At 44.3% G+C, this 25,516-nt stretch overlaps 1 protein-coding gene across 1 annotated transcript in view; it reads right to left on the minus strand.

Moving 5' to 3' along the window:
• The window catches only part of crim1 (cysteine rich transmembrane BMP regulator 1 (chordin-like)), a 173,399-nt gene that overhangs the window by 37,629 nt on the left and 110,254 nt on the right, over nucleotides 1-25,516 (minus strand). Inside the window, exons 6-7 of the mRNA XM_021585125.3 lie at nucleotides 23,754-23,936; nucleotides 12,773-12,970 (exon numbers count right to left, since the gene is read on the minus strand). Coding sequence (XP_021440800.2) covers nucleotides 12,773-12,970; nucleotides 23,754-23,936 — 381 coding nt within the window. The remainder of the gene's footprint in view (nucleotides 1-12,772; nucleotides 12,971-23,753; nucleotides 23,937-25,516) is intronic.

Below are 25,516 nucleotides of genomic sequence, written 5' to 3' on the forward strand. Positions count from 1 at the left end.
GTCGTTGTTAATGGGGGCCTGTTGGGTCCTCCTTTTCCTATAGTCCACGATCAGCTCCTTTGTCTTGCTCACATTGAGGGAGAGGTTGTTGTCCTGGCACCACACTGCCAGGTCTCTGACCTTCTCCTTACAGGCTGTCTTATCGTTGTTGGTGATCAGGCCTACTGCTGTTGTGTTGTCAGCAAACTTAATGATGGTGTTGGAGTCATGCTTGGCCACGCAGTCGTGGATGAACAGGGAGTACAGAAGGGGACTAAGCACGCACCCCTGAGGGACCCCAGTGTTGAAGATCAGCGTGGCAGACGTTTGTTGCCTACCCTCACCATCTGGGGGCAGCCCGTCAGGAAGTCCTCGATCCAGTTGCAGAGGCAGGGGTTTAGTCCCAGGGTCCTTAGCTTAGTGATGAGCTTTGTGGGCACTATGGTGTTGAACACTGAGCTGTAGTCAATTAACAGCATTCTCACATAGGTGTTCCTTTTGTCCAGGTGGGAAAGGGCCGTGTGGAGTGCGATTGAGATTGGGTCATCTGTTGGGGCGGTATGCGAATTGGAGTGGGTCTAGGGTTTTCTACATGATGGTGTTGATGTGAGCCATGACCAGCCTTTCAAAGCACTTCATGGCTACTGACGTGAGTGCTACGGGGCAGTAATCATTTAGGCAGGTTACCTTCGCATTCTTGGGCACAAGAGACTATTGTGGTCTGCTTGAAACAAGTAGGTATTACAGACTCGGTCAGGGAGAGGTTGAATGCCAGTTGGTCTGTGCATGCTTTGAGTACACATACTGGTAATCCATCTGGCCCTGCGGCTTTGTGAATGTTGACCTGTTTAAAGGTCTTGCTCACATCGGCTACGGAGAGCATAATCACACAGTCGTCCAGTACAGCTGGTGCTCTCATGCATGTTTCCGTGTTGCTTGCCTCGAAGCGAGCATAAAAGGCATTTAGCTCATCTGGCAGGCTCGCGTCATTAGGCGGCTGGGTTTCCCTTTGTAGTCCGTAATAGTTTTCAAGCCCTGCCACATCCGACGATTGTCAGCGCCAGTGTAGAAGGATTCAGTCTTAGTCCTGTATGATGCTTTGCCTGTTTGATGGTTCATCTGAGGGCATAGCAGGATTTCTTAAAAGCGTCCAGAATAAGTGTTAAAAGCAGCAGCTCTAGCCTTTAGCTTGGTGTGGATATTGCCTGTAATTCATGGCTTTTGGTTGGGAAATGTATGTACGGTCACCGTGGGGACGATATCGTCGATGCACTTATTGATGAAGCCGTTGACTGAGTTGGTATACTCCTCAATGCCATTGGATGAATCCCGGAACATATTTCAGTCTGTGCTAGCAAATAAGTCCTGTAGCGTAGCATCCATGTTATCTGACCACTTCTGTATTGAGCGAGTCACTGGTACTTCATGCTTTAGTTTTTGCTTGTAAGCAGGAATCAGGAGGATTCAATTATGGTCAGATTTGCCAAATGGAGGGTGAGGGAGAGTGTTGTATGCTTCTCTGTGTGTGGAGTAAAGGAGGTCTAGATTTTTTTCTCCCCTGGTTGCACATGTGATATGCTGGTAGAAATGAGGTAAAACGGATTTAAGTTTGCCTGCATTAAAGTCCCGGCCACTAGGTGCATTTTCTTGTTTGCTTATGGCCAAATACAGCTCGTTGAGTGCGGTCTTATTGCCAGCATCAGTTTATGGTGGTAAATAGATGGCTACGAATAATATGAATGAGAACTCTCTTGGTAGATATTGCGGTCTAAATCAAATCAAATTGTAGTTGTCACATGAGCTGAATACAACACCTTACAGTGAAATGCTTACTTACAAGCTCTTAATTAACCAACAATGCAGTTAAGAAAAAAAGAATAAATAAAAGTAACAAATAATTAAAGAGCAGCAGTAAAATAACAATAGCAATTCTATATACAGGGGCTACCTTTACAGAGTCAATGTGCAGGGGCACCAGGCACCGTTCTATAGCTTATCATGGGGTATTTTGCCTCAGGCGAGCAATACCTCGAGACTTCTTTAATATTAGACATCCCGCAACAGCAGTCATTGACATATAGACACACACCCCCGGCCCTCGTCTTACCAGACATAGCTGCTCTGTCCTGCCAATGCACAGAGAAGCCAGCCAGCTCTATATTATGCGTGTCGTCTTTCAGCCAAGACTCGGTGAAACATAAGATATTACAGTTTTTAATGTCCTGTTGGTAGGATATTCTTAATCGTAGATCGTCCAGTTTGTTTTCCAATGATTGCACATTGGCCAATAATACAGAAGGTAGTGGTGGTTTACCTACTCATTGGTGAATTCTTACAAGGCACCCCACCCTCCTCCCCCTTTTTCTCTGTCTTTTCTTCACGCTGATGATGGGGATTTGGGCCTTGTCTAGACAAAGCAGTATATCCTTCATGTCAGTCTCATTACAGAAAAATCTTGATCTTTCATGAGCTTAAATAAAATATCCGTGAAATTTTCCATACCAAAAAAAACATATTTCTCTCAAATTTTGTGCAGAAATTTGTTTACATTCCTGTCAGTGGGCATTTCTTCTTTGCCAAGAAAATCCATCCACCTGACAGGTGTGGCATATCAAGAAGCTGATTAAACAGCATGATCATTACACAGGTGCATGTCTCAAGTTTTGAGGGAGCGATCCATTGGCATGCTGCCTGCAGGAATGTCCACCAGACACAGAGAATTTAATGTTCATTGGTAAGCAGCCTCCAACTTCATTTTAGAGAATTTGGCAGTACATTCAACAGGCCTCACAACCACAGACCATGTGTAACCACACCAGCCCAGTACCTCCACATCCCGCTTCTTCATCTGCGGGATCATCTGAGACCAGCCACCCGGACAGCTGATAAAACTGAGTATTTCTGTCTGAAATAAAGACCTTTTTTGGTGGAAAACCCTATTCTGATTGGCTGGGCCTGGCTCCCCAGTGGGTGGACCTATGCCCTCCCCTGCCCAGTTATGGGAATTCCATAGATTAGGGCCTATTTCATTGATTTCAATGGACTGATTTCCTTAATGAACTGTAACTCAGTAAAATTGTTGAAATTGCTGAATGATTCATTAATATTTTTTGTTCAGTGTATCTCTTAAAATGAAGTGTTTACATTTCAGTTCAGTGAATTTCAATCCATTTAAAGATTGTACAACATTTCATATCATATCGTAGGGTGCTAGCTCACCAAATTTCACAGTCATGGACACCAGCACAAGGTTTAGTTATGACAGCTTTGACAAGTTACTCCCTGATGCCTGTCACCCTGCCTGGTTGGCTGCTACTCTGCTGTATGGATCTCCTCTCTGCTGAGCACAGGGCCAGGACCAGTGCTGTGCTGTGATTATAAATATGACGAGGGTTGTACAAGAGTTGTAGAGGAGACCAGACCAGGAAGTCAAAGAATGAGTGGGGAGGAGGACATGGGAAAAAGGTTAGGAATAGGACAGGAGGAGGTAGGGAGGAGAGGATCATAGGAGGTGTAGGACAAGGGAAGAGAGGTGTGGAGGACGACAGGAGAAGTTAGGTGTGGAGGAGGACAGGAAAAGAGAGGTGGGGAGGAGGACAGGAGAAGTTAGGTGTGGAGGAGGACAGAAAAAGAGAGGTGGGGAGGAGGACAGGAGGACGGAGTGGGGAGGACAGGAAATGAGACGTGGGGAGGAGGACAGGAGAAGGGAGTGGGGAGGAGGACAGGAGAAGGGAGTGGGGAGGAGGACAGGAGAAGGGAGTGGGGAGGAGGACAGGAGAAGTTAGGTGTGGAGGAGGACAGAAAAAGAGAGGTGGGGAGGAGGACAGGAGAAGGGAGTGGGGAGGAGGACAGGAAATGAGACGTGGGGAGGAGGACAGGAGAAGGGAGTGGGAAGGATGACAGGAGAAGGGAGTGGGGAGGAGGACAGGAGAAGGGAGTGGGGAGGAGGACAGGAGAAGGGAGTGGGGAGGAGGACAGGAGAAGGGAGGTGGGAGGAGATGGCCAGGAGGAGGTAGGAGGACGACAGGTGGAGGTGAGGAGGAGGTGGCCAGGAAGAGTTACGGGGAGGACAGTCAAGGTCAGAGGAGACACCAGTGAGTAACTGCTGCTTCTTCATCTCAGAACCCAGAACCAAATCACATGTGCACTGGACAGTCTACCCAGCAAACTGGGAACATTCCCGTCTCCCTCTCTTCCAACCCTCGCCACTCAGCGCATACCCAGATTGTCATGTGCCATTGCAATCTTCACTCTCTCTCGCATTTACATTTTAGTAAGTAAGCGGGCGCTCTTATCGAGAGCTACTTACAGTAGTGAATAGATTCTCTCCCACTATTCTCTCCTCTTCTGTTCTATCATCTGTCCCTTCTGATAAATCCTTCTCCGTCCTGTCTCCTGATTTTGCCATCTTCGACCCAACTCTCCTCCCTTTCCGCATCCCCTTTACTCCCGGCTGGCTAGACACTTCCCTTCTGCTCCGTGACTGAGTGACTCATTGCGAGCTTACAGAAGAGGGCTGCGGGCAGCTAGGCAAAAATGGAGGAAAACCAAACTTCTGGGGGACCTTTAATCCTTTCACTACCTCCTCTCCACCTTTTCTTCCGCTGAATCCGCTGCTAAAGCCACTTTCTATCACTCTACATTTCAAGCTTCTGCCTCTAACCCTAGGAAACTCTTTTCACCTTCTCCTCCCTCCTTAATCCTCCACCCCCTCCTTCCTTCCTCTCTGCGGACGTCTTTGTCAAGCACTTTGAAAAGAAGATTGATGACATCCACTCCTCATTCACCCAGCCAATTGAGTCCACTGGTCCCACTCATACTTATTAACTACCTTTCTGCCCTCTCTCTCCAGATTAAATACTGTGAGGTCCGGCCACTGGTGAGGTTCGGCTTCCCGACAACCTGCCCACTCGACCTGATCCCCTCCTCTCTTCTCCAGACCATCTCTGGAGACCTTCTCCCATTCCTCACTTCCCTCATCAACTCATCCCTGACCACTGGCTGTGTCCCATCTGACTCAAAATGTCCCGAGTCGCTCCCCTCCTCAAGAAACCCTCAACTCCTCTGACGTCAAAAACTACAGACCTGTATCCCTTTTCAATTTTTTTCTCCAAAAACTTGAGCGTGCTGTCTCTGACCAATTCTCTCGCTATCTCTCGCAGAACAATCTTCCTGACCCTAATCAGTCAGGCTTCAAGACAGGTCACTCAACCGAGACTGCTCTTCTCTGTGTCAGGGAGGCTCTCTGCACTGCCAAATCTGACTCTCTCTCCTCTGTTCTTATCCTCCTAGATCTATCCGCTGCCTTCGACACTGTGAACCATCAGATCCTCCTTTCCACCCTCCCAGGGCTGGGCGTCTCAGGCTCTGCATCCTACCTGGCAGGCCACTTCTACCAGGTGACATGGAGAGGATCTGTGTCTGAACCATGTACTTTCCCTGCTGGTGTCCCCCAGTGCTCAGTTCAAGGCCCTCTCCTCTTCTCTCTCTACACCAAGTCACTAGGGTCTGTTATATCCTCACATCACCTATCATTGCTAGGAGAGACTCAACTACTTTTCTCCTTCCCCCCTTCTGACACCCAGGTGGCGACACATCTCTGCATGTCTGGCAGATATCTCAGCTTGGATGTTGTAACAGCTAATGGGGATCCCTATAAAATAATAAAATACCCCCCAAAAATCACCACCTCAAGATTAACCTTGATAAGCTGGAGCTACTCTTCCTCCCGGGGAAGGCCTGCCCGTCCAAAACCTCTATCCACGGTGTCCCCCTCCAAGAGTGCAAAGAACCTTGGTGTGATCCTGGACAAGAACCTGTTCTTTTCTGCATCAAACCTGTGACTTTCTCCTGCAGGTTCATGCTCTACAACATCCTAAGAGTACAATCCTACCTCACACAGGAAGCGATGAAGGTCCTAATCCAGGCACTTGTCATCTCCCATCTGGACTACTGGAACTCGCTGTTGGCTCGGGTACTCGCTTGTGTCATCTAAACCCTGCAACTTATCCAGAAGGCTGCAGCCCGCCTGGTGTTCAACCTTCCCAAGTTTTCCCATGTTACCCCACTCCTACACTCATCCCAGTCCAAGCTCTTCTCTGCCCTGGCACCCCAATGGTGGAACCAGCTTCCCCCTGAAGCTAGGACAGCAGAGTCCCTGCCAATCTTTCGAAAACATCTGAAACCCTACCTCTTCAAGTTACATATCTTGAAAACTGATTGCTGACATGAAAAACATTTTGGGACTATATTAATTAACAATGTACTAATGAAATAAATACCAAAATATTGTTTTTGGGTGGAGTTTTCCTTGATGAATGCACTTTAAGATGTAAGTCGCTCTGGATAAGAGCTTCTGCTAAATGACTAAAATGTAAATCTGTAACAACCCCCACAGAACATTCCCCTAAGGTTCTTATTAGGTTTCTAGGTAATGTAATAACAAATTGTGTTCTGGGAACATTCTTGCAACATCAGTTGAATATTTTATACAAAAATGGTATTATCATCAGCACAACTGGATAGTTTTTTTTGTTTTTAGAACTTTTGGGACAACCTAATGAATGTTCTGGGAACATTCACAGAACCAATTTTGGTTTGCTGGGTAGTCCATCACCAGAGACTATGAATGAAATGATGCGCAACATCAGTTGTAGAAATAAAACATACTGATAATGCTAATAATAACAATGCTCAATCTATTGGAAACCATTTAAAAGTAAATAGATAGCAGCCTATATAGAGAAACATTTCATTAAACATAGGCAAAACAAAATTGTTGCTGACAATTTGGGGTCACTTAATTACTTGTAAACACAAAATGGCCAGGTAGGGAGGGAGAGTAGGTCTTTCTGAAAACAACGCAGTACCAATTATTCTGGAGTTGCAAATTGAATTAAGCACCAGCAGATAAAAGTAACAAAATTACAAAAACATCTTCTTTCCTCTCAAGGTTATTTGTTTCTGACGAACACCTCCATTAATTTATTTCAGGGCTTTTCGATGTTATGATTTATAAATGAGCACTCTCTCTCTGATTTCATTAACTAGCTAAAAACTAGGGCTAAAACAAGGTAGCCATAATAACAAACAATTGGTGGGCGGGCTGAAAACAGCCTAGTGGCTATAGTAGCAGAGGCATGGCAAAAGACTATACACACAAACAGTGACAAAACACACACACACACGCACACACAAAGCACACACACCTGTTGAGGTGGGATTCCGCTATAAGTTATGCAGCATTAAAGAGCTGGCCTGACTGAGGAGGAGCTAAATTAAGCTGCAGGGAGCACAAGGCCGTGCTCCCTGGGGCCGCTGGGACGAGGGCAGGGGTGTGTTTGTGTGTGTGTGTGTCTACTGGCTGGGAGGGACAAGGTCAGGGGTGACAGTGGCAGGACCTGGCTTGTGTTTAGCTGGTGTTCCCAGAGGCCCAGACCCAGTACACACAGAGGCCCAGACCCAGTACACACAGAGGTCCAGATCCAGTACACACAGAGGCTCAGACCCAGTACACACAGAGGTCCAGACCCAGTACACACAGAGGTCCAGACCCAGTACACACAGAGGCTCAGACCCAGTACACACAGAGGTCCAGACCCAGTACACACAGAGGCTCAGACCCAGTACACACAGAGGCCCAGACCCACAGCTCACACTAACTGACCCAGCCTCAGGTTTAAAGCTGATGGGCTCTAACAGGCAACGACTGCATGTCACAAACCCCCACACTGCAAGTTGGTGACTACATTGGTGTAAATCAAAAAACCATTGTAATAGTGTTTGAGTAATATTTGATATGGTAAATAGATGAGGCAATCCAATTCATTGTTTCTCAGATGATTCTAGATGGCAGTGAAATAAGGTTGAGGTCCTAACCAGTGAGATCTCTATTAAGGGTAGCCTGCTACATATCACCAATGTCAGGAGTTTTTGTTGAGGAGGCAGAGTAAGGTCATGAGAGGGATAACGATGTGAGGGCATGTCACGGTTTTCTGTATGTGAAGGATAGTCGGACCAAAATGCGTCGTGTAGATTGCGATCCATGTTTATTTAAACTAACGTAAAACACGAATCGATACAAACACTACAAAACAATAAATGTAACGAAAACCGAAACAGCCTAATACTGGTTCACATACACACAGAACAAGGACATCAAGACACTAAGGACAATCACCCACGAAACACTCAAAGAATATGGCTGCCTAAATATGGTTCCCAATCAGAGACAACGAGAATCACCTGACTCTGATTGAGAACCACTTCAGCAGCCATAGACTTAACTAGAACACCCCACTAAGCTACAATCCCAATACATACACACCACATACAAAAACCCATGCCACACCCTGGCCTGACCAAAATAAATGAAGATAAACACAAAATACTTCGACCAGGACGTGACAGGGCATGCATTAAACTCTGCTGCTCCCTGTCCTCATAGCATATCTCTCAGAGTATCTCTCAAGTCCCCCACCAAGACACAATGGTCAATATCCCCAACAGCACATATGGTGAAACCCATCTTACAGTATAATACAAAAACTCATCCCATCCATGAATGGAATACAAATATGAATAGGTGTTTGGGAGAAATCACATTTTGAAATTATATATCTTTTTTCCATCTCCCTTAAAACATTGTTTAATTAGAAGTCAATCAAAGCCAAACCTATCCTAGTGACAAAAAACATAGGGATTCCATTCCCTAAACTACTATCAGTAAATGTAATGGCTGTAAATGTGTGTGAGCACGAGCATATCAAGGAAGCGAATAATATCTTCACCCATCTGTCTATCTCAGCTTTGATCTGAAAAACCCTGGAAACATATTGCTCGAATGAGGAGGACAGAACACACAAACAAATCATTATCAGCAACACAAACAGTGTGCCTACTGTGAAATAGTAGTATTGAGTGAACCATTTTGAGCTTATTTCACCTATTTTACATAATACAGAAATAAAATACGGTCTAAAAATGCATAAATACACATGATCTGTTATTATTCATATTACCGTTCAAAGTGCATGGCCAGGCATGTGACAATTGGGTTAGCGTGGGAGGACTGGGGACAACATGGTGACCCTACCTGCCTCTCCCTCTTTAGGTGTGAGCCTCGGTCAGTCAAAAAAACACATAATTTCTTCAGAGGCAGACAGGCACATAAAAGATTAATGGAAGGTGGTGTGGGTAAGCGTGCTCACCATGGGGTAGAGGCAACGGGACCTGCAGGCATTAAGACATGGCATGGATCACTGCCCTCCTCTCTCCCTTCCCTTCCCTCCCTCCACCCACCCCAGGTCCACATTATTGCAGACACAGGAGTGGAACTGACCCCAGGCCAGTGAAACTAGCTACCTAAGTGGAGATCTTTGCGTCCTGATTACAAAACAAAACTCACCATAAATCCACTGGGTTGAGCTTGTAATGTATTACGTTGCTCTTTTTTAATGTCCCTGTTAGTCATTGATTTTGTTTTAAAATGCTTTGATAGTCTAATATTGGTCTGTTTAATTGGAGGGAGAAGTGGAGGAAGAACTGATACAGTGGGGCAAAAAAAGTATTTAGTCAGCCACCAATTGTGCAAGTTCTCCCACTTAAAAAGATGAGAGAGGCCTGTAATTTCCATCATAGGTACACTTCAACTATGACAGACAAAATGAGAAGAAAAACCAGAAAATCACATTGCAGTATTTTTAATGAATTTATTTGCAAATTATGATGGAAAATAAGTATTTGGTCACCTACAAACAAGCAAGATTTCTGGCTCTCACAGACCTGTAACTTCTTCTTTAAGAGGCTCCCCTGTCCTCCACTCATTACCTGTATTAATGGCACCTGTTTGAACTTGTTATCAGTATAAAAGACACCTGTCCACAACCTCAAACAGTCACACTCCAAACTCCACGATGGCCAAGACCAAAGAGCTGTCAAAGGACATCAGAAACAAAATTGTAGACCTGCACCAGGCTGGGAAGACTGAATCTGCAATAGGTAAGCAGCTTGGTTTGAAGAAATCAACTGTGGGAGCAATTATTAGGAAATGGAAGACATACAAGACCACTGATAATCTCCCTCGATCTGGGGCTCCGCGCAAGATCTCACCCCGTGGGGTCAAAATGATCACAAGAACGGTGAGCAAAAATCCCAGAACCACAGAATGACCTGCAGAGAGCTGGGACCAAAGTAACAAAGCCTACCATCAGTAACACACTACGCCGCCAGGGACTCAAATCCTGCAGTGCCAGACGTGTCCCCCTGCTTAACCCAGTACATGTCCGTTCCCGTCTGAAGTTTGCTAGAGAGCATTTGTATGATCCAGAAGAAGATTGGGAGAATGTCATATGGTCAGATGAAACCAAAATATAACTTTTTGGTAAAAACTCAACTCATCGTGTTTGGAGGACAAAGAATGCTGAGTTGCATCCAAAGAACACCATAATTACTGTGAAGCATGCGGGTGGAAACATCATGCTTTGGGGCTGTTTTTCTGCGAAGGGACCAGGACGACTGATCCGTGTAAAGGAAAGAATGAATGGGGCCATGTATCGTGAGATTTTGAGTGAAAACCTCCATCAGCAAGGGCATTGAAGGTGGCTGGGTCTTTCAGCATGACAATGATCCCAAACACACCGCCCGGGCAACGAAGGAGTGGCTTCGTAAGAAGCATTTCAAGGTCCTGGAGTGGCCTAGCCAGTCTCCAGATCTCAACCCCATAGAAAATCTTTGTAGGGAGTTGAAAGTCCGTGTTGCCCAGCAACAGCCCCAAAACATCACTGCTCTAGAGGAGATCTGCATGGAGGAATGGCCCAAAATACCAGCAACAGTGTGTGAAAACCTTGTGAAGACTTACAGAAAACGTTTGACCTCTGTCATTGCCAATAAAGGGTATATAACAAAGTATTGAAATAAACTTTTGTTATTGACCAAATACTTATTTTCCACCATAATTTGCAAATAAATTCATAAAAAATCCTACAATGTGATTTTCTGGATTGTAACTATGATGAAAATTACAGGCCTCTCTCATCTTTTTAAGTGGGAGAACTTGCACAATTGGTGGCTGACTAAATACTTTTTTGCCCCACTGTATATAAGAACTGAAATTTGAATCTGTCTCATTACTGATATGAGATTCAGTCCCCTTTTGGTCCCTATCAGATCATCCATCCACTGACTGACTGCATGATAGAGTCCAACTCATCTAAATACAAATACTATTTATTACAGCAGATATATCCTTCAAGTTACTGTGTGGTAAGTCAAGCATTCAAGGCCACAGTATTAAAAGTATGCTAATGCTGATAGTGATCTTACAGTTCATCGTTTAACAGCTAACAATGCTAAGCTGTAACAATCAAATCAAAGTGTATTGGTCACGGACACATATTTGCAGATGTTATTGCAGATGCAGGGAAATGCTTGCGTTTCTAGCTCCAACAGTGCAGTAATACCTAACAATACAAAAACAATGTATCCATATCTTGCATCACTGATTTTAGCATTTGCTGACTCTTGAAGATTTGTTTCATCGTGACTTCCACCTACGAAGTTTTGACTGGTTATGATTAAAGACATTTTTATACACCTATATACGTTTGGTAAAAGGCCATTTGACACAGTGCTTAGTCCATAGATAGTGTTCCTGGTATCCATAAGATAAGGGGTTATACTGTATTACAAACATGGTACTTGGCTACAAAGGTAAAAGAGACTATAATCAACCAAGATCTTCACCTACAGTACCATCGATCCAATATATGCTTGTGTGTGGATGTGTGTGATATAGAAACCGGCAGCATACTACACTGCACTAGCCCCTTGAACCTTAGATGTAATCTCATCAGTGATAGGAAGCCAGAGAGAGCCTTAGAAAGATAACACAACAACATCCCCAGATAGCTTTGCAAAAATCCATAATTCAGACTTGCCTAATAAAAGATTATGATTCTGTAAGCCGCTAAGCTCACTGCTTCCACTAACCAGACAAACGAGCAACAAGCAGCAACCTAATTCCCCAGTGTGGTCTTCCCAAACCAATATGAGAATAAAGGAGGTAATGTGGTATTCTGATACACATGCATGATGAAACTAAAGCAGTGCATAATGTCGGGGGAAAAGAACACCAGGGACGATTTGTGTGTCACCGTTTGTATGCAGATTGCTGCTGTATGACACCAGCGGTAGAGGAGCCGAGGCACGCACCTGCTAACTGAAATTATGCGATTCTGCTCAGCTTCAAATAGATTTCCCTGGATTTCCCTAGATTTCATTAGAATCCTCACAGACACCGACCCTGTCTGTCCACTGAGTCACACTGCACTGCCAAGTAGATAAAACATACAGACACATAGACAGGTCCATATGGATACAAAGACAAATAAACATAAAATGTACAGTACACAACGGCAGAGAGAGACAGGGGTAATGGGGAGAGAGAAAATGCGAGAGACAGAGAAGCAGACAAACTGAAACTTACGCTGAGAGAAATAGGCAAAAAATTTAGACAGAGAGAAAATAAAAGAGAGAAAGAGATAGAAACAGGCACGGCTAGCATGAGAGATAGAATTAGACAACAACTGAGTAGAGACATACTAGGAGATGCAACCAGACAGAGGCAATGAGACAGACACCAACAGAGACAGACAGGTTGAGGTGAGAGGGCATGTCAGGTGGCGGTGTGTGTTGCTCTCCTTACCCTCACAAACACAAACACACACACACACACACACACACACACACACACACACACACACACACACACAGAGATACAAGCATACACACTTACCCTCACACACTGGACAGCACTCTCCGGGTACGGTCACTGGGTTGAGGCAGCTGTGCCCACAAGCAGCGGCCACACACCGGGAGTCACCACTCACACACTGGCAGAACGTACAGTCGTCCTCACGCCAGTGGTCTCCGTGTGCTAGGATCTCCCCATTCACGTAGCAACCTGCGAAGTTCAGCACTGGGTAGATGGGGTCTGGAAAAGAGATAGTAGCAGAAAATATTGATTCATTTTAAAGACCCCAAAACAACAGAACAGGAGCCCGTAACTTGAATCCCAGATGGAATAGCAGTCGGAAGTGTGTTTTTGTCTTGTCCCGTCCTGTCCCTTGTTTAAATCGTTTTCTTCATAAATATTTTGTATATATTTTAATCTCAATTTCCATCTACGGACTGAATATACTCCTGCAACCCGCCTCACCCAATGTGGTACGGATCTGCTATTTTTATAGTTTAGAACCAGAACCCCGATCAGAAGCTAGCCAGCTAACTAGCTACAAGCTAGTAGTCAGTTAGCCACTGCTAGCGGTCCTCACCGTTAACTTGGACATCAGCCAGCCTCAACCCGGTCAATTCCTGCCAGTCTGCACAGCGCGATATCAACTTAGAGCATATCTGACTGCTTTTCTCTACCACATCTCCGGATTCCTACCGCAAGCTCTGAATCTTTACACAGGAACATCACAGCTAGCCAGCCAATTCTTGGGCTACAATACCTCTTTTGCCAATTGGCCTGGACCCTTTACTGCCGACACGGAGCCCCGCCGATTCATCACGACTGGTCTGCCAACGTAACCGTCCGAGGTGGTTTTAACAGGCTCCTCCTTTGCGAAGTCGCCTGAGGCCCATCTGCTAGCCCCGACACGCTAGTTGTCTGAATCACCGTGTCTCCAGCTTGCCTAGCGTAGCAGCAACTACGGAATTGGCTCCCTGACTCATCTAGTGTTACTCTTTGGACCCTATAATAACTCGGCTACACATGCCTCTCCCTAATGTCAATATACCTTGTCTATTGCTGTTTTGGTTAGTGGTTATTGTCTTATTTCAAGGTAGAGCCCCTAGCCCGGTCCAATATGCCTTAGATAGCCCTTTTGTTCCACCCCCCCACACATTCGGTGATCTCACCTAGCTTAACTGGAGACAAAACCTCTCTCATCGTCACTCAATGCTTAGGTTTACCGCCACTGTACTCACATCCTACCATACCCTTGTCTGTACATTATGTCTTGAATCTATTCTTCCACGGACCCAGAAATCTGCTCCTTTTACTCTCTGTTCTGAACGCACTAGACGACCCTTATCCTACTCATCCTCTGTTCCTCTGGTTATGTAGAGGTTAACCCAGGCCCTGCAGCCCCCAGCACCACTCCAATTCCCCAGGCACTCTCACTTGCAGACTTCTGTAACCCGAAAAGCCTTGGTTTCATGCATGTTAAAATTTGAAACCTACTCGCTAAGGTTGTTTTATTCACTGCTTTAGCACTCTCCGCTAACCCTAGCCATGTCAGAATCTTAGGAAGGCCACCAAAAATCCTGAAATTTCCATCCCTAACTATAACATCTTCCAACACGATAGAACTGCCAAAGGGGGCAAAGTTGCAATCTACTGCAGAGATAGCCTGCAGAGTTCTGTCATACTATCCAGGTCTATGCCCAAACAATTCGAGCTTCTATTTCAAAAAATCTACCTTTCCAGAAACAAGTCTCTCACCGTCGCCGCTGGTTATAGACCCCCTTCAGCCCCCATTTGTGCCCTGGACACCATATGTGAATTGATTGCCCCCCATCTATCTTCAGAGTTTGTACTGTTGGTGACCTAAACTGAGGTAGGCCGTCCTACAATCTAAGCTAGATGCCCTCAATCTCACACAAATGATCAAGGAACCTACCAGGTACAACCCTAAATCTGTAACCATGGGCACCTTCTTAGATATCATCCTGACCAACTTGCCCTCTAAATACAACTCAGTCTCAGCGATCACTGCCTCATTGCCTGCGTGCGTGATGGGTCCGCGGTCAAACGACCACCCCTCATCACTGTGAGCCATCAAGGCCTTTCTAATCGACCTGGCCCAGGTATCCTGGAAGGATATTGACCTCATCCCGTCAGTAGAGGATGCCTGGTTGCTCTTTAAAAGTGCTTTCTTTGCCACCTTAAATAAGCATGCCGCATTCAAAAAATTTAGAACTAAGAACAGATATAGCCCTTGGTTCACCCTAGACTTGACTGCCCTTGACCAGTACAAAATGCATCCTGTGGCGTTCTGCATTAGCTTCGAATAGCCCCCGCGATATGCAACTTTCAGGGAAGTCAGGAACCAATATACTCAGTCAGTTAGGAAAGCTAAGACTAGCTTTTTCAAACAGAAATGTGCATCCTGTAGCACTAATTCCAAAACGTTTTGGGGCACTGTAAAGTCTATGGAGAATAAGAGAACCTCCTCCAAGCTGCCCACTGCACTTAGGCTAGGAAACACTGTCTCTACCGATCAATCTACAATAATCGATAATTTCAAGAAGCATTTTTCTACGGCTGGCCATGCTTTCCACCTGGCTACCTCTACCCCTAAGCATCTCCAATCTAAAATTAAATCTAGAATCGGCTTCTTATTTCGCAACAAAGCCTCCTTCACTCATGCTGCCAAACATACCCTCGTAAAATTGACTATCCTACCGATCCTTGACTTTGGCGATGTCATTTACAAAATAGCCTCCAACACTCTACTCAGCAAACTGGATGTATCACAGTGCCATCCGTTTTGTCACCAAAGCCCCATATACTACCCACCACTGCGACCTGTATGCTCTTGTTGACTACATATTCGTCGCCAAACCCACTGGCTCCAGATCATCTATAAGTCTTTGCTAGGTAAAACCCTGCCTTATCTCAGCTCACTGGTCACCATAGCAGCACCCACCCACGTAGCACGCGCTCCAGCAGGTATATTTCACTGGTCATCCCCAAAGCCAACACCTCCTTTCGCAGTCTTTCCTTCAAGTTCTAATGCTGCCAATGACTGGAACGAATTGCAAAAATCACTGAAGCTGGAGTCTTATATCTCCCTCTCTAACATTAAGCACCAGCTGTCAGAGCAGCTTACCGATCACTGTACCTGTACACAGCCAATCTGTAAATAGCACACCCATCTGCCAATATCCCCATATTGTTATCCTCTTGCTCTTTTACACCCCAGTATCTCTACTAACATCATCATCTGCATATCTATCACCCCAGTGTTAATGCGAAATTGTAATTATTTCGACTCTATGGCCTATTTATTGCCTTATCTCCCTACTCTTCTACGTTTTCACACACTGTACATAGATTTTTCTATTGTGTTAATGACTGTACGTTTGTTTATGTGTAACTCTATGTTGTTGTTTTTGTCGCACTGCTTTACTTTATCTTGGCCAGGTCGCAGTTGTAAATGAGAACTTGTTCTCAACTGGCCTACCTGGTGAAAAAAAATAATAATAAAAGAGTTGAAAGGTCCATTTTGCAGAGATCAGGAGTTCCCTCTTCCTCGGGTTGGTGCCCATATAATACCAGGTCAACTCTCACCCTACTTACTCCACAGACGCTCATTAGACTGTATTATACTGTAATAGATGTCATGATTCTGACCGGACATTTTCCTCTGTCAAACGGTTTGAGGAAGAAGTGAAGCAAGGAAACATAATTTAAAAAACTTGGTTTGCTATAATCTTGGTTAACCCAGAACTAAAATATTGCGTAATTTTGTTAGATTCTCGATTAAGGTCTGGGGGCATACGTGTAAAAAAAAAATTGTCCACAAAGTTTACACCCTCGCAAATGGAAAATTCTCAGCCACCCAGTTTAAGACCCTTCACCAAACCTTGATAGGTCCAAATAACCAGTGACGAAAACCTAAACACTGGAACTACTGCTGCTCGTTACGTCATTCCTTCCCGACAGATTCTATGGTACCAGTTATGTTTACATAAACTGAGTGTACAAACATTAGGAACACCTTCCTAATATTGACTTGCACCCCCAGAAAAGCCTCAATTAATTTGGGGAATGGACTCTACAAGGTGTCGAAAGCGTTCCACAGGGATGCTGGCCCATGTTGACGCCGATGCATCCTTCCCACAGTTCTTTGAGTGGTTGACCATTGTTGATACAGACGGGAAACTGTTGAGTGTGAAAAACCCAGTAGAGGTGCAGTTCTTGATACACTCAAACCGGTGCGCCTGGCACCTACTGCCATACCCCGTTCAAAGGAACTTAAATATTACGTTTTTCCATTCACCATTTGAATTGCACACATACATAATCCATGTCTCAATTGTCTCAAGGCTTAAAAATCCTCCTTCCCTTCATCTACGCTGATTGAAGTGGATTTAACAAGTGACATCATTAAAGGATCATAGCTTTCACCTGGATTCACCTTGTCAGTCTATGTCATGGAAAGAGTAGGTGTTCCTAATGTTTTTAACACTCAGTGTTTACACTATACAAAGCATGTGGACATCCCTTCAAATTAGCGGATTTGGCTATTTCAGCCACACCCGTTGCTGACAGGTGTATTAAATCGAGCACACAACCATGAAATCTCCACAGACAAACATTGACAGTAGAATGGCTTTACTGAAGAGCTCAGTGACTTTCAAAGTGGTACTGTCATAGGGTGCCAACTTTTCAACAAGTCATTTTGTAAAATTTCTGCCCTGCTAGAGCTGCCCCGGTCAAAAGTGCTGTTATGGTGACGGGAAATGTCTTGGAGCAACAATGGCTCAGCTGAAAATTGGTAGGCCACACAAGCTCACAGAACGAGACCGCCAAGTGCTGAAGCACGTAAAAATCGTCTGTCCTCAGTTGCAACACTCAGTTCCAAACTGCCTCTGGAAGCAAAGTCAGCACAAGAACTGTTTATCGGGAGCTTCATGAAATGGGTTTCCATGGCCGAGAAGCGTCGGGCTGGAGTGGTGTAAAGCTCACTGCCATTGGACTCTGGAGTAGTGGAAACGCGTTGTCTGGAATGATGAATTACATTTCTCCATCTGGCAGTCCGACGGACAAATCTGGGTTTGGCGGATGCCAGGAGAATGTATTCCTACCCGAATGCATAGTGCCAACTGTAAAGTTTGGTGGAGGAGGACTAATGGTCTGTGGCTGTTTTTCATGGTTTTGGCTAGGCCACTTAGTTCCAGTTAAGTGAAATCTTAACAGTTTGGGGAAAGCCCTTTCCTGTTTCAGCATGACAATGCCCCCATGCACAAAGCGAGGTCCATACAGAAATGGTTTGTCGAGGTCGGTGTGGAAGAACTTTACTGGCCTGCACAGAGCCCTGACCTCAACTCCATCGAACACCTTTGGGATGAATTGGAACGCTGACTGTGGGCCAGGCTTATTCGCCCAACATCAGTGCCGACCTCACTAATGCTCTTGTTCTTTGAACGGAAGCAAGTCCCGCAGCAATGTACCAACATCTATTGGAAAGGCTTCTCATAAGAGTGGAGGCTGATATAGCAGAAAAAGGGGGACCAACTCCATATTAATGCCCTTGATTTTGGAATGAGATGTTCCACGAGCAGGTGTCCACATACTTTTGGTCAAGTAGTGTATCTGTCCACGAGAGATGAGGTTTGCTATAAAGCTAAGGCATAGGGCTGAAGAAATGTAACCACGGTCAGGGAGAGCAGAACTATGGATGCAAGGACTGAATGAGCATGAGGTCAATATTACATTAATAAAAATGTTTGCTGTTGTAAATTACATTTGTCCCCAAAATATTAGAGTTTTATAGTTTAACACCTGGGACTTGGCCTAAATGGATAGGGGCTGATTGAAATGTTTCTTAAAGAAGAAATATGAAAAGCATTATGCATGAGCATGGTAGCAATTGAAAGGGAACAGTTTGGAGATCAAGGGAAAATAATTAGACCAAAGTTGAGGACACATAGTTCACCTGACACAAGACTGAATAAAAAACATTACACTGATGATTTTATGTGAATTTTACATTTACTGTACTCTTCACCACATTTGTTGATAACAAAATCTTAATATAATCTGTATACATTCAGAAACATAAGACTATTACTGGAAAATGTGAGATAGGTGCAACATAAGACAAAAAAACAAAAATACAAGGGTTTGAGTGAGAGAACTAACTTGTGTCTCCAAGTGGCCATACACCTCTCCAAAATGTGCACAGTTCCTATGTTATTTCAAAGCACTTTTATGACAGGAAAAGTATTGAACTCTAAGTTTTTTTCCCTCCTGGCTGTGCCATTGAGGAAGTAGAGCAAGCACACGTGCAAAAACTCAGCACCCTGTCTTTCAAAGATAATTCATAAAAATCAAAATAACTTCACAGATCTTCATTGTAAAGGGTTTAAACACTGTTTCCCATGCTTGTTCAATGAACCAAAAACAATTAATAAACATGCACCTCTGGAACGGTCGTTAAGTCGCTAACAGCTTACCGACGGTAGGCAATTAAGGTCACAGTTATTAAACTTAGGACACTAAAGAGGCCTTTCTACCTACTCTGAAAAACACCAAAAGAAAGATGCCCAGGGTCCCTGCTCATCTGCGTGAACGTGCCTTAGGCATGCTGCAAGGAGGTATGAGGACTGCAGATGTGGCCAGGGCAATAAATTGCAATGCCCGTAATGTGAGACAGCGCTACAGGGAGACAGGACGGACAGCTGATCGTCCTCACAGTGGCACCCCACGTGTAACAACACCTGCACAGGATTGGTACATCCAAACATCACACCTGCGAGACAGGTACAGGATGGCAACAACAACTGCCCGAGTTACACCAGGATTGCACAATCCCTCCATCAGTGCTCAGACTGTACACAATAGGCTGAGAGAGGCTGGATTTAGGGCTTGTATAACTGTTATAAGGCAGGTCTTCACCAGACATCACCGGCAACAACGTCGCCTATGGGCACAAACCCACCGTCGCTGGACCAGACAGGACTGGCAAAAAGTGCTCTTCACTGATGAGTCGTGGTTTTCTATCACCATGGGTGATGGTCGGATTCACGTTTATTGTCAAAGGAATGAGCGTTATGCCGAGGCCTGTACTCTGGAGCACGAAAGATTTGGAGGTGGAGGGTCCGTCATGGTCTGGGGCGGTGTGTCACAGCATCATCGGACTGAGCTTGTTGTCATTGCAGCGCTCTCAACGCTGTGCGTTATAGGGAAGACATCCTCCTCCCTCATGTGGTATCCTTACTGCAGGCTCATCCTGCCATGACCCTCCAGCATGACAATGCCACAAGCCATAATGCTCGTTCTGTGCATGATTTCCTGCAAGACAGGAATGTCAGTGTTCTGCCATAGCCAGGGAAGCGCCCGGATCTCAATCCCATTGAGCAAGTCTGGGACTTGTTGGATCGGAGGGTGAGGGCTTGGGCCATTCCCCTCAGAAATGTCATGGAACTTGCAGGTGCCTTGGTTGAAGAGTGGGGTAACATCTCACAGCAAGAACTGGTAAATCTGGTGCAGTCCATGAGGAGGAGATGCACTGCAGTACTTAATGCAGCTGGAGTCCACACCTGATACTGACTGTTACTATTGATTTTGACTCCCCCTTTGTTCAGGGACACATTATTCAATTTCTGTTGGTCACATGTCTATGGAATTTGTTCAGTTTATGTCTCAGTTGTTGAATCTTGTTATGTTCATACAAATATTTACACATGTTAAGTTTGCTGAAAATAAACGCAGTTGACAGTGAGGGGCTATTAATTGTTTTGCTGAGTTCAGTTGTTTTGTTTGGAACACATCCCTGCATCCTCACCATCACATAATTACTGTTGTTGTTTTACGCAATCCAAAAACGACCCATTTCAAATCGTAATCTGGGTCAGGTGCGCATAATTTGAAAGCTTGTTCTATGACTAGCTAAATTATAAAATATGGATTAAATAAATGCAAGTCCTCATCAATCTACACACAGTACCTCATAATGACAAAGTGAAAACGGGTTTTAGACATTTTTGCAGATGTATTACAAATCAAAACCTGAAATACCTTATTTAAATAAGTTTTCAAATCCTTTGCTGTGAGACTCGAATTGAGAGACTCGATTGAGACTCGATTGAGACTCGATTGAGCTCAGTTGCATCCTGTTACATCGATCCTCCTTGAGATGTTTCTACAAGTTGATTGGAGTCCACCTGTGGAAAATTCATTTGATTGGACATGATTTGGAAAGGCACACACCTGTCTATATAAGATCCAACAGTTGACAGTGCATCTCAGAGCAAAAACCAAGCCATGATGTCGAAGGAATTGTCCATAGAGCTCTGAGACAGGTTTGTGTCAATGCACAGATCTGGGTAAGGGTACCACAACATTTCTACATCATTGAATACATTGACCTCCATCATTCTTAAATGGAAGAAGTTTGGAACCACGAAGACTCTTCCTAGAGCTGGCCGCCTGGCCAAACTGAGCAATCGGGGGAGAACGGCCTTGGTCAGGCATGTGACCAAAAACCCGAGGGTTACTCTGACAGAGCTTCAGAGTTCTATGGAGATGGAAGAATCTTCCAGAAGGACAACCATCTCTACAGCACTCCACCAATCAGTCCTTTATCAAGCCAGTCGGAAGCCACTCCTCAGTAAATGGCACACTTGGAGTTTGCCAAAAGGCACCTAAAGACTCTAAGATAATGAGAAACAAGATTCTGATTCTTCCAAGCGTCACGTCTGGAGGAACCCTGGCACCATCCCTATGGTGAAGCATGGTGGTGGCAGCATCAAGCTGTGGGGATGTTTTTCAGTGGCCCAGCCAGAGCCCGGACTTGAACCTGATCAAACATCTCTGGAGAGACCTGAAAATAGCTTTTCAGCAATGCTCCCCATCCAACCTGACAGAGCTTGAGAGGATCTGCAGAGAAGAATGGGAGAAACACCCCAAATACAGGCGTGCCAAGCTTTTAGCATCATACCCAAGAAGACTTGAGTCGCTAATCGCTGCCAAAGGTGCTTCAACAAAGTACAGAGTAAAGAGTCTGAATACTAATGTAAATGTGTTATAAATTAGCAACGTTATCTAAAAACCTGTTTTTGCTTTGTCATTATGGGGTACTGTGTGTAGATGAGAAAATAATCTATTTTAGAATAAGGTTGTAAAATAATAAAATGTGGAAACCGTCAAAGGGTCTGAATCCTTTCCCGAAAGCACTGATTGTGGTGCTCTTCAAAGCAGCAGGATTTTTTATTTATCTGTGTTAAATGAGCTCGCTTGCACTGAAGTGGGAGGGGTGGCAATATCTGAGTGTCCTTAAAAAGTACCAATTTCAGTATGTGGTAGTTGGGGATACTTAAGTCGAACCGAAAGCTGGTCTTAGCGGTAATGCGTTTGGTTATGACATTGGATTTTGACAGTGGAAGCACAGCCTATCCAGCCTTGAAGCACAGGGACCATATGGACATGGAACAAGAGAGATGTTATTTTTGCGCCCGTAAACCTTGTGTTTAGAAACATAAAAAACAAATGATTAAAAAACAATTAAGCAATTAAGGCAGGTTTTTTTCATACCCAATGTATTCTCTAAGTTGTCAAGACTATCGATTAAGGGTTTGGCTGACGTGAGATGAGATCATCCAGTGGCACTAATACTTAGAAACGTTTAAGTTATTTTCCAGTAACAATCGCTTGTTCTCCATTTAGTTTGATTAAAAAACAAGCCCTTACCCTACTATAACAAAAGCTAGTATATTTTATTTGAGAAGAAGTGTGATGTGTAAAGGCCTATACTCATTGAAGCCAAGTACAACAATGTTGACTGTCAACACTCCAAACATATTGAACAAACACTGAATGTTTTTTTTTACTGTTACTACAGTTTATTAAATAGGATAGGCTACAGTATCAATCCACAATGGACTTGGACGAGAATATTCCATGTCCCCCAGCTGAATTGGAGCTGATGACAATGCAAAGACTGTCAATAAGCTAGAGAATATGAGACAAATGCATGCAGTATTAAGCCATGGAACGACTGGATTGGCCAGTGAGTGGCCACGCCCTCATCACACCTACAACTTGTTTATTCATCAAGATCCAGGCCTTTCACACGAGTGCCAGCTATTGAGCTCATAATAACGGCTGTGAAAATAGCAAAAATATTTCTGACACACCCTATAGCACTACCGGTAGGGATTAGAATTACCATTGCATTAGGTTTGATAAAATAAAGCCCTCTCTGTGTGTGTGTGTGTGTGTGTGTGTGTGTGTCTGTGTGTGTGTGTGTGTGTGTGTGTGTGTGTGTGTGTGTGTGTGTGTGTGTGTGTCTGAGCCAAAGACAGTCAGTCAAAGATAGGTTGAGTGAGAAACAGAAGGAAGAAAGACTGACTCAGTGACTGTTTAAGTAATCTCATCATTCAGGCTTTAATTGCCTATAGCTGGGTATTGTCACGGTGGTGTAGGAGTTAGGCATTTGCCTCAGCTCATCTCTCTCCTGATGTTTATTAATGCTTTGCACTCAGGCAGAGCAAATCTGCTCTTTACCACAGGCACTCATTTGAATGAAATGGTATGAAATGCATTGGTCTCAGCAGACTGCCATTTCTGTTGCCACATCTCTGACCTTGAGGGAACTTTAGAAACCGATGTAACATTGCTCATAGGCTTGATCATGATCTGAATACATACAATAGTGAGCCGTGTAAGGACGAGGTTTGGTGATTCCCCTTAAAGGAACATGTTTCATTTGATTCTGTTTCTAGACAGTGACTATTATGGGATTTCTCATTTATGGTGATATGGGCCTGTATTAAAAAATCGTCTCAGTGTAACAGTGCTGATCTAGGATCAGGTACCACATGTCCATATAATCGTATTCATTACGATGTGAAAGGCAAATCCGATCCTTTATCAGCACTCCTACTCTGAGACGACTCTTTGTGAATACAGAGGGAGTCTGTGTCATGTCATACAGGGAGGGAGGAGTCAGGAGCGATGTCATTTGGTGATGATGTCATACCTTCACAGACTGGACAGCACTCTCCTTCAGGGATGTAGTAGCGTTCACAGTGCAGGATGCCACACTGGGCGGTGAAGCACACCGACACCCCTCCTTGACAGCGGCAGAAGTGGCAGGCGTCCATTCGGAACATGTCTCCGTCATGGTACTCTGACCCGTTGAAGCTGCAAGCCGGCTTCGTCTCTAGAGAGGAGAAAGGATTGATGATGAGAGAAATGTATCAATCAATCAATCAAATGTATTAATAATGCCCCTATTTTACATCTACAGTTGTCACTAAGTGCTTTTACAATAACCTGCCCTGATCCCAAAGAGCAAGCAGAAGCAGAGGCTCATTGTCTGGGAAAAACTCCCTTTCTTTCAGGGTTATTTCTTACGCCCACCGACCAAGCAATAGCAAAGAACAACATTTTTTAAAAGTAGGAACAAAAAAGAAAAACAGATTATAACGATGACAAAAGTGGTCCAAAATTCCCATCAGACAGCTAGTGCGGTGTCTGTTGTAAAGACACAGCAGAGTTTCAGAAGGCTATGAAATTGGTCTCTCCTGGTCTCCATGGCAACACAAGGTGAAAAAATTCACCTTTCTTGATATAAGGCCTACAGTGGTGAGTGTGCGTCAGTGAGTACAACTCACAGATATCAATGTATGAGAGAGACAGATTGTAAACTATAGTACCTACAGATGGATGGAAACACTGCACCACTATAGGAAAACATTTGATGCAAGACGCACACATTCACACAAAAAGTTATTAACAATGAATAACTTTCAACCCATTTCATCTCCAACACAACACAACTGTCCCACTGGGCACAAACTGGTTGAATGGCACACACTGGCACATACTGGTTGAATCAAGGTTGTTTCCAAGTCATTACAATTACCTTGAACCAACGTGGACTAGACGTTGAATTGACATCTGTGCCTAGTGGGATCTTAACTCTTATCCCTCTCAGGAGGAGTCTGTTCACTCCAAGAGCAACTGGTAATCTGCCTGTCCTCTTCAGCTATTAAAAACCATTAAAAAAATGTCTGGTTCAAAAAATATAAAAAAACGCACAAGCATTTAATCTCGTGCAGCTGTATCAGAGAACAGTTCATTCCCAGGAATCAATGGCACAGGGAAATTGGTTTCTACATGTTTACAATTACAGGGCCTGCCAATATGGAATGTGGGGTCTTTCATTTTCTGCTATTCGTTTTGTCAATTAGTTGTGGTTCAATGAATAACAACGTGATGGGGCGATACTGCATGCATGGTTGTCACACCAGTGAGGGCTATGGATTCACTCAACAATTTTCTAATCAGGCCCACTTCTGTTCATATGTTCTTAAATGCTGTTCTGTGTATGTGTGCGTGCCTCCCTCCTCGTATCGACTGCTATGGTGTGTGTAAAGCATTGGAAGGTATGTTTTCGTGTGCGTGTGTGTGTGTGGGAGGGGGTATCACAATATTTTTTTCACTGCAAAAATGTAAACACAAAGCAGTCCGAACGTTTTGGTCCTTTAAAAACCTGCAGTATGTAAAATATTGTGTGCTATAGCTTGGAAAATAAATACATGTGACTCTGGATGACAACATTTGCTTCCAACATTAGGGCTGTTTTCCTAAAGAATTTATATCCACTTCGTGTTTTGTTTGCTTGCCACGATACTAACAAGTATTACGATACTGGTATCATCCCGGCCCTATTTACTGTCTATTATGATGGCATCAGTGTGTAGGTGTCATACAAGGACATCACTATACAATGCATGT

This window comes from Oncorhynchus mykiss, chromosome 25 (assembly GCF_057628025.1).
Source record: "Oncorhynchus mykiss isolate SJ-2025 chromosome 25, ASM5762802v1, whole genome shotgun sequence".
Taxonomy (NCBI): domain Eukaryota; kingdom Metazoa; phylum Chordata; class Actinopteri; order Salmoniformes; family Salmonidae; genus Oncorhynchus; species Oncorhynchus mykiss.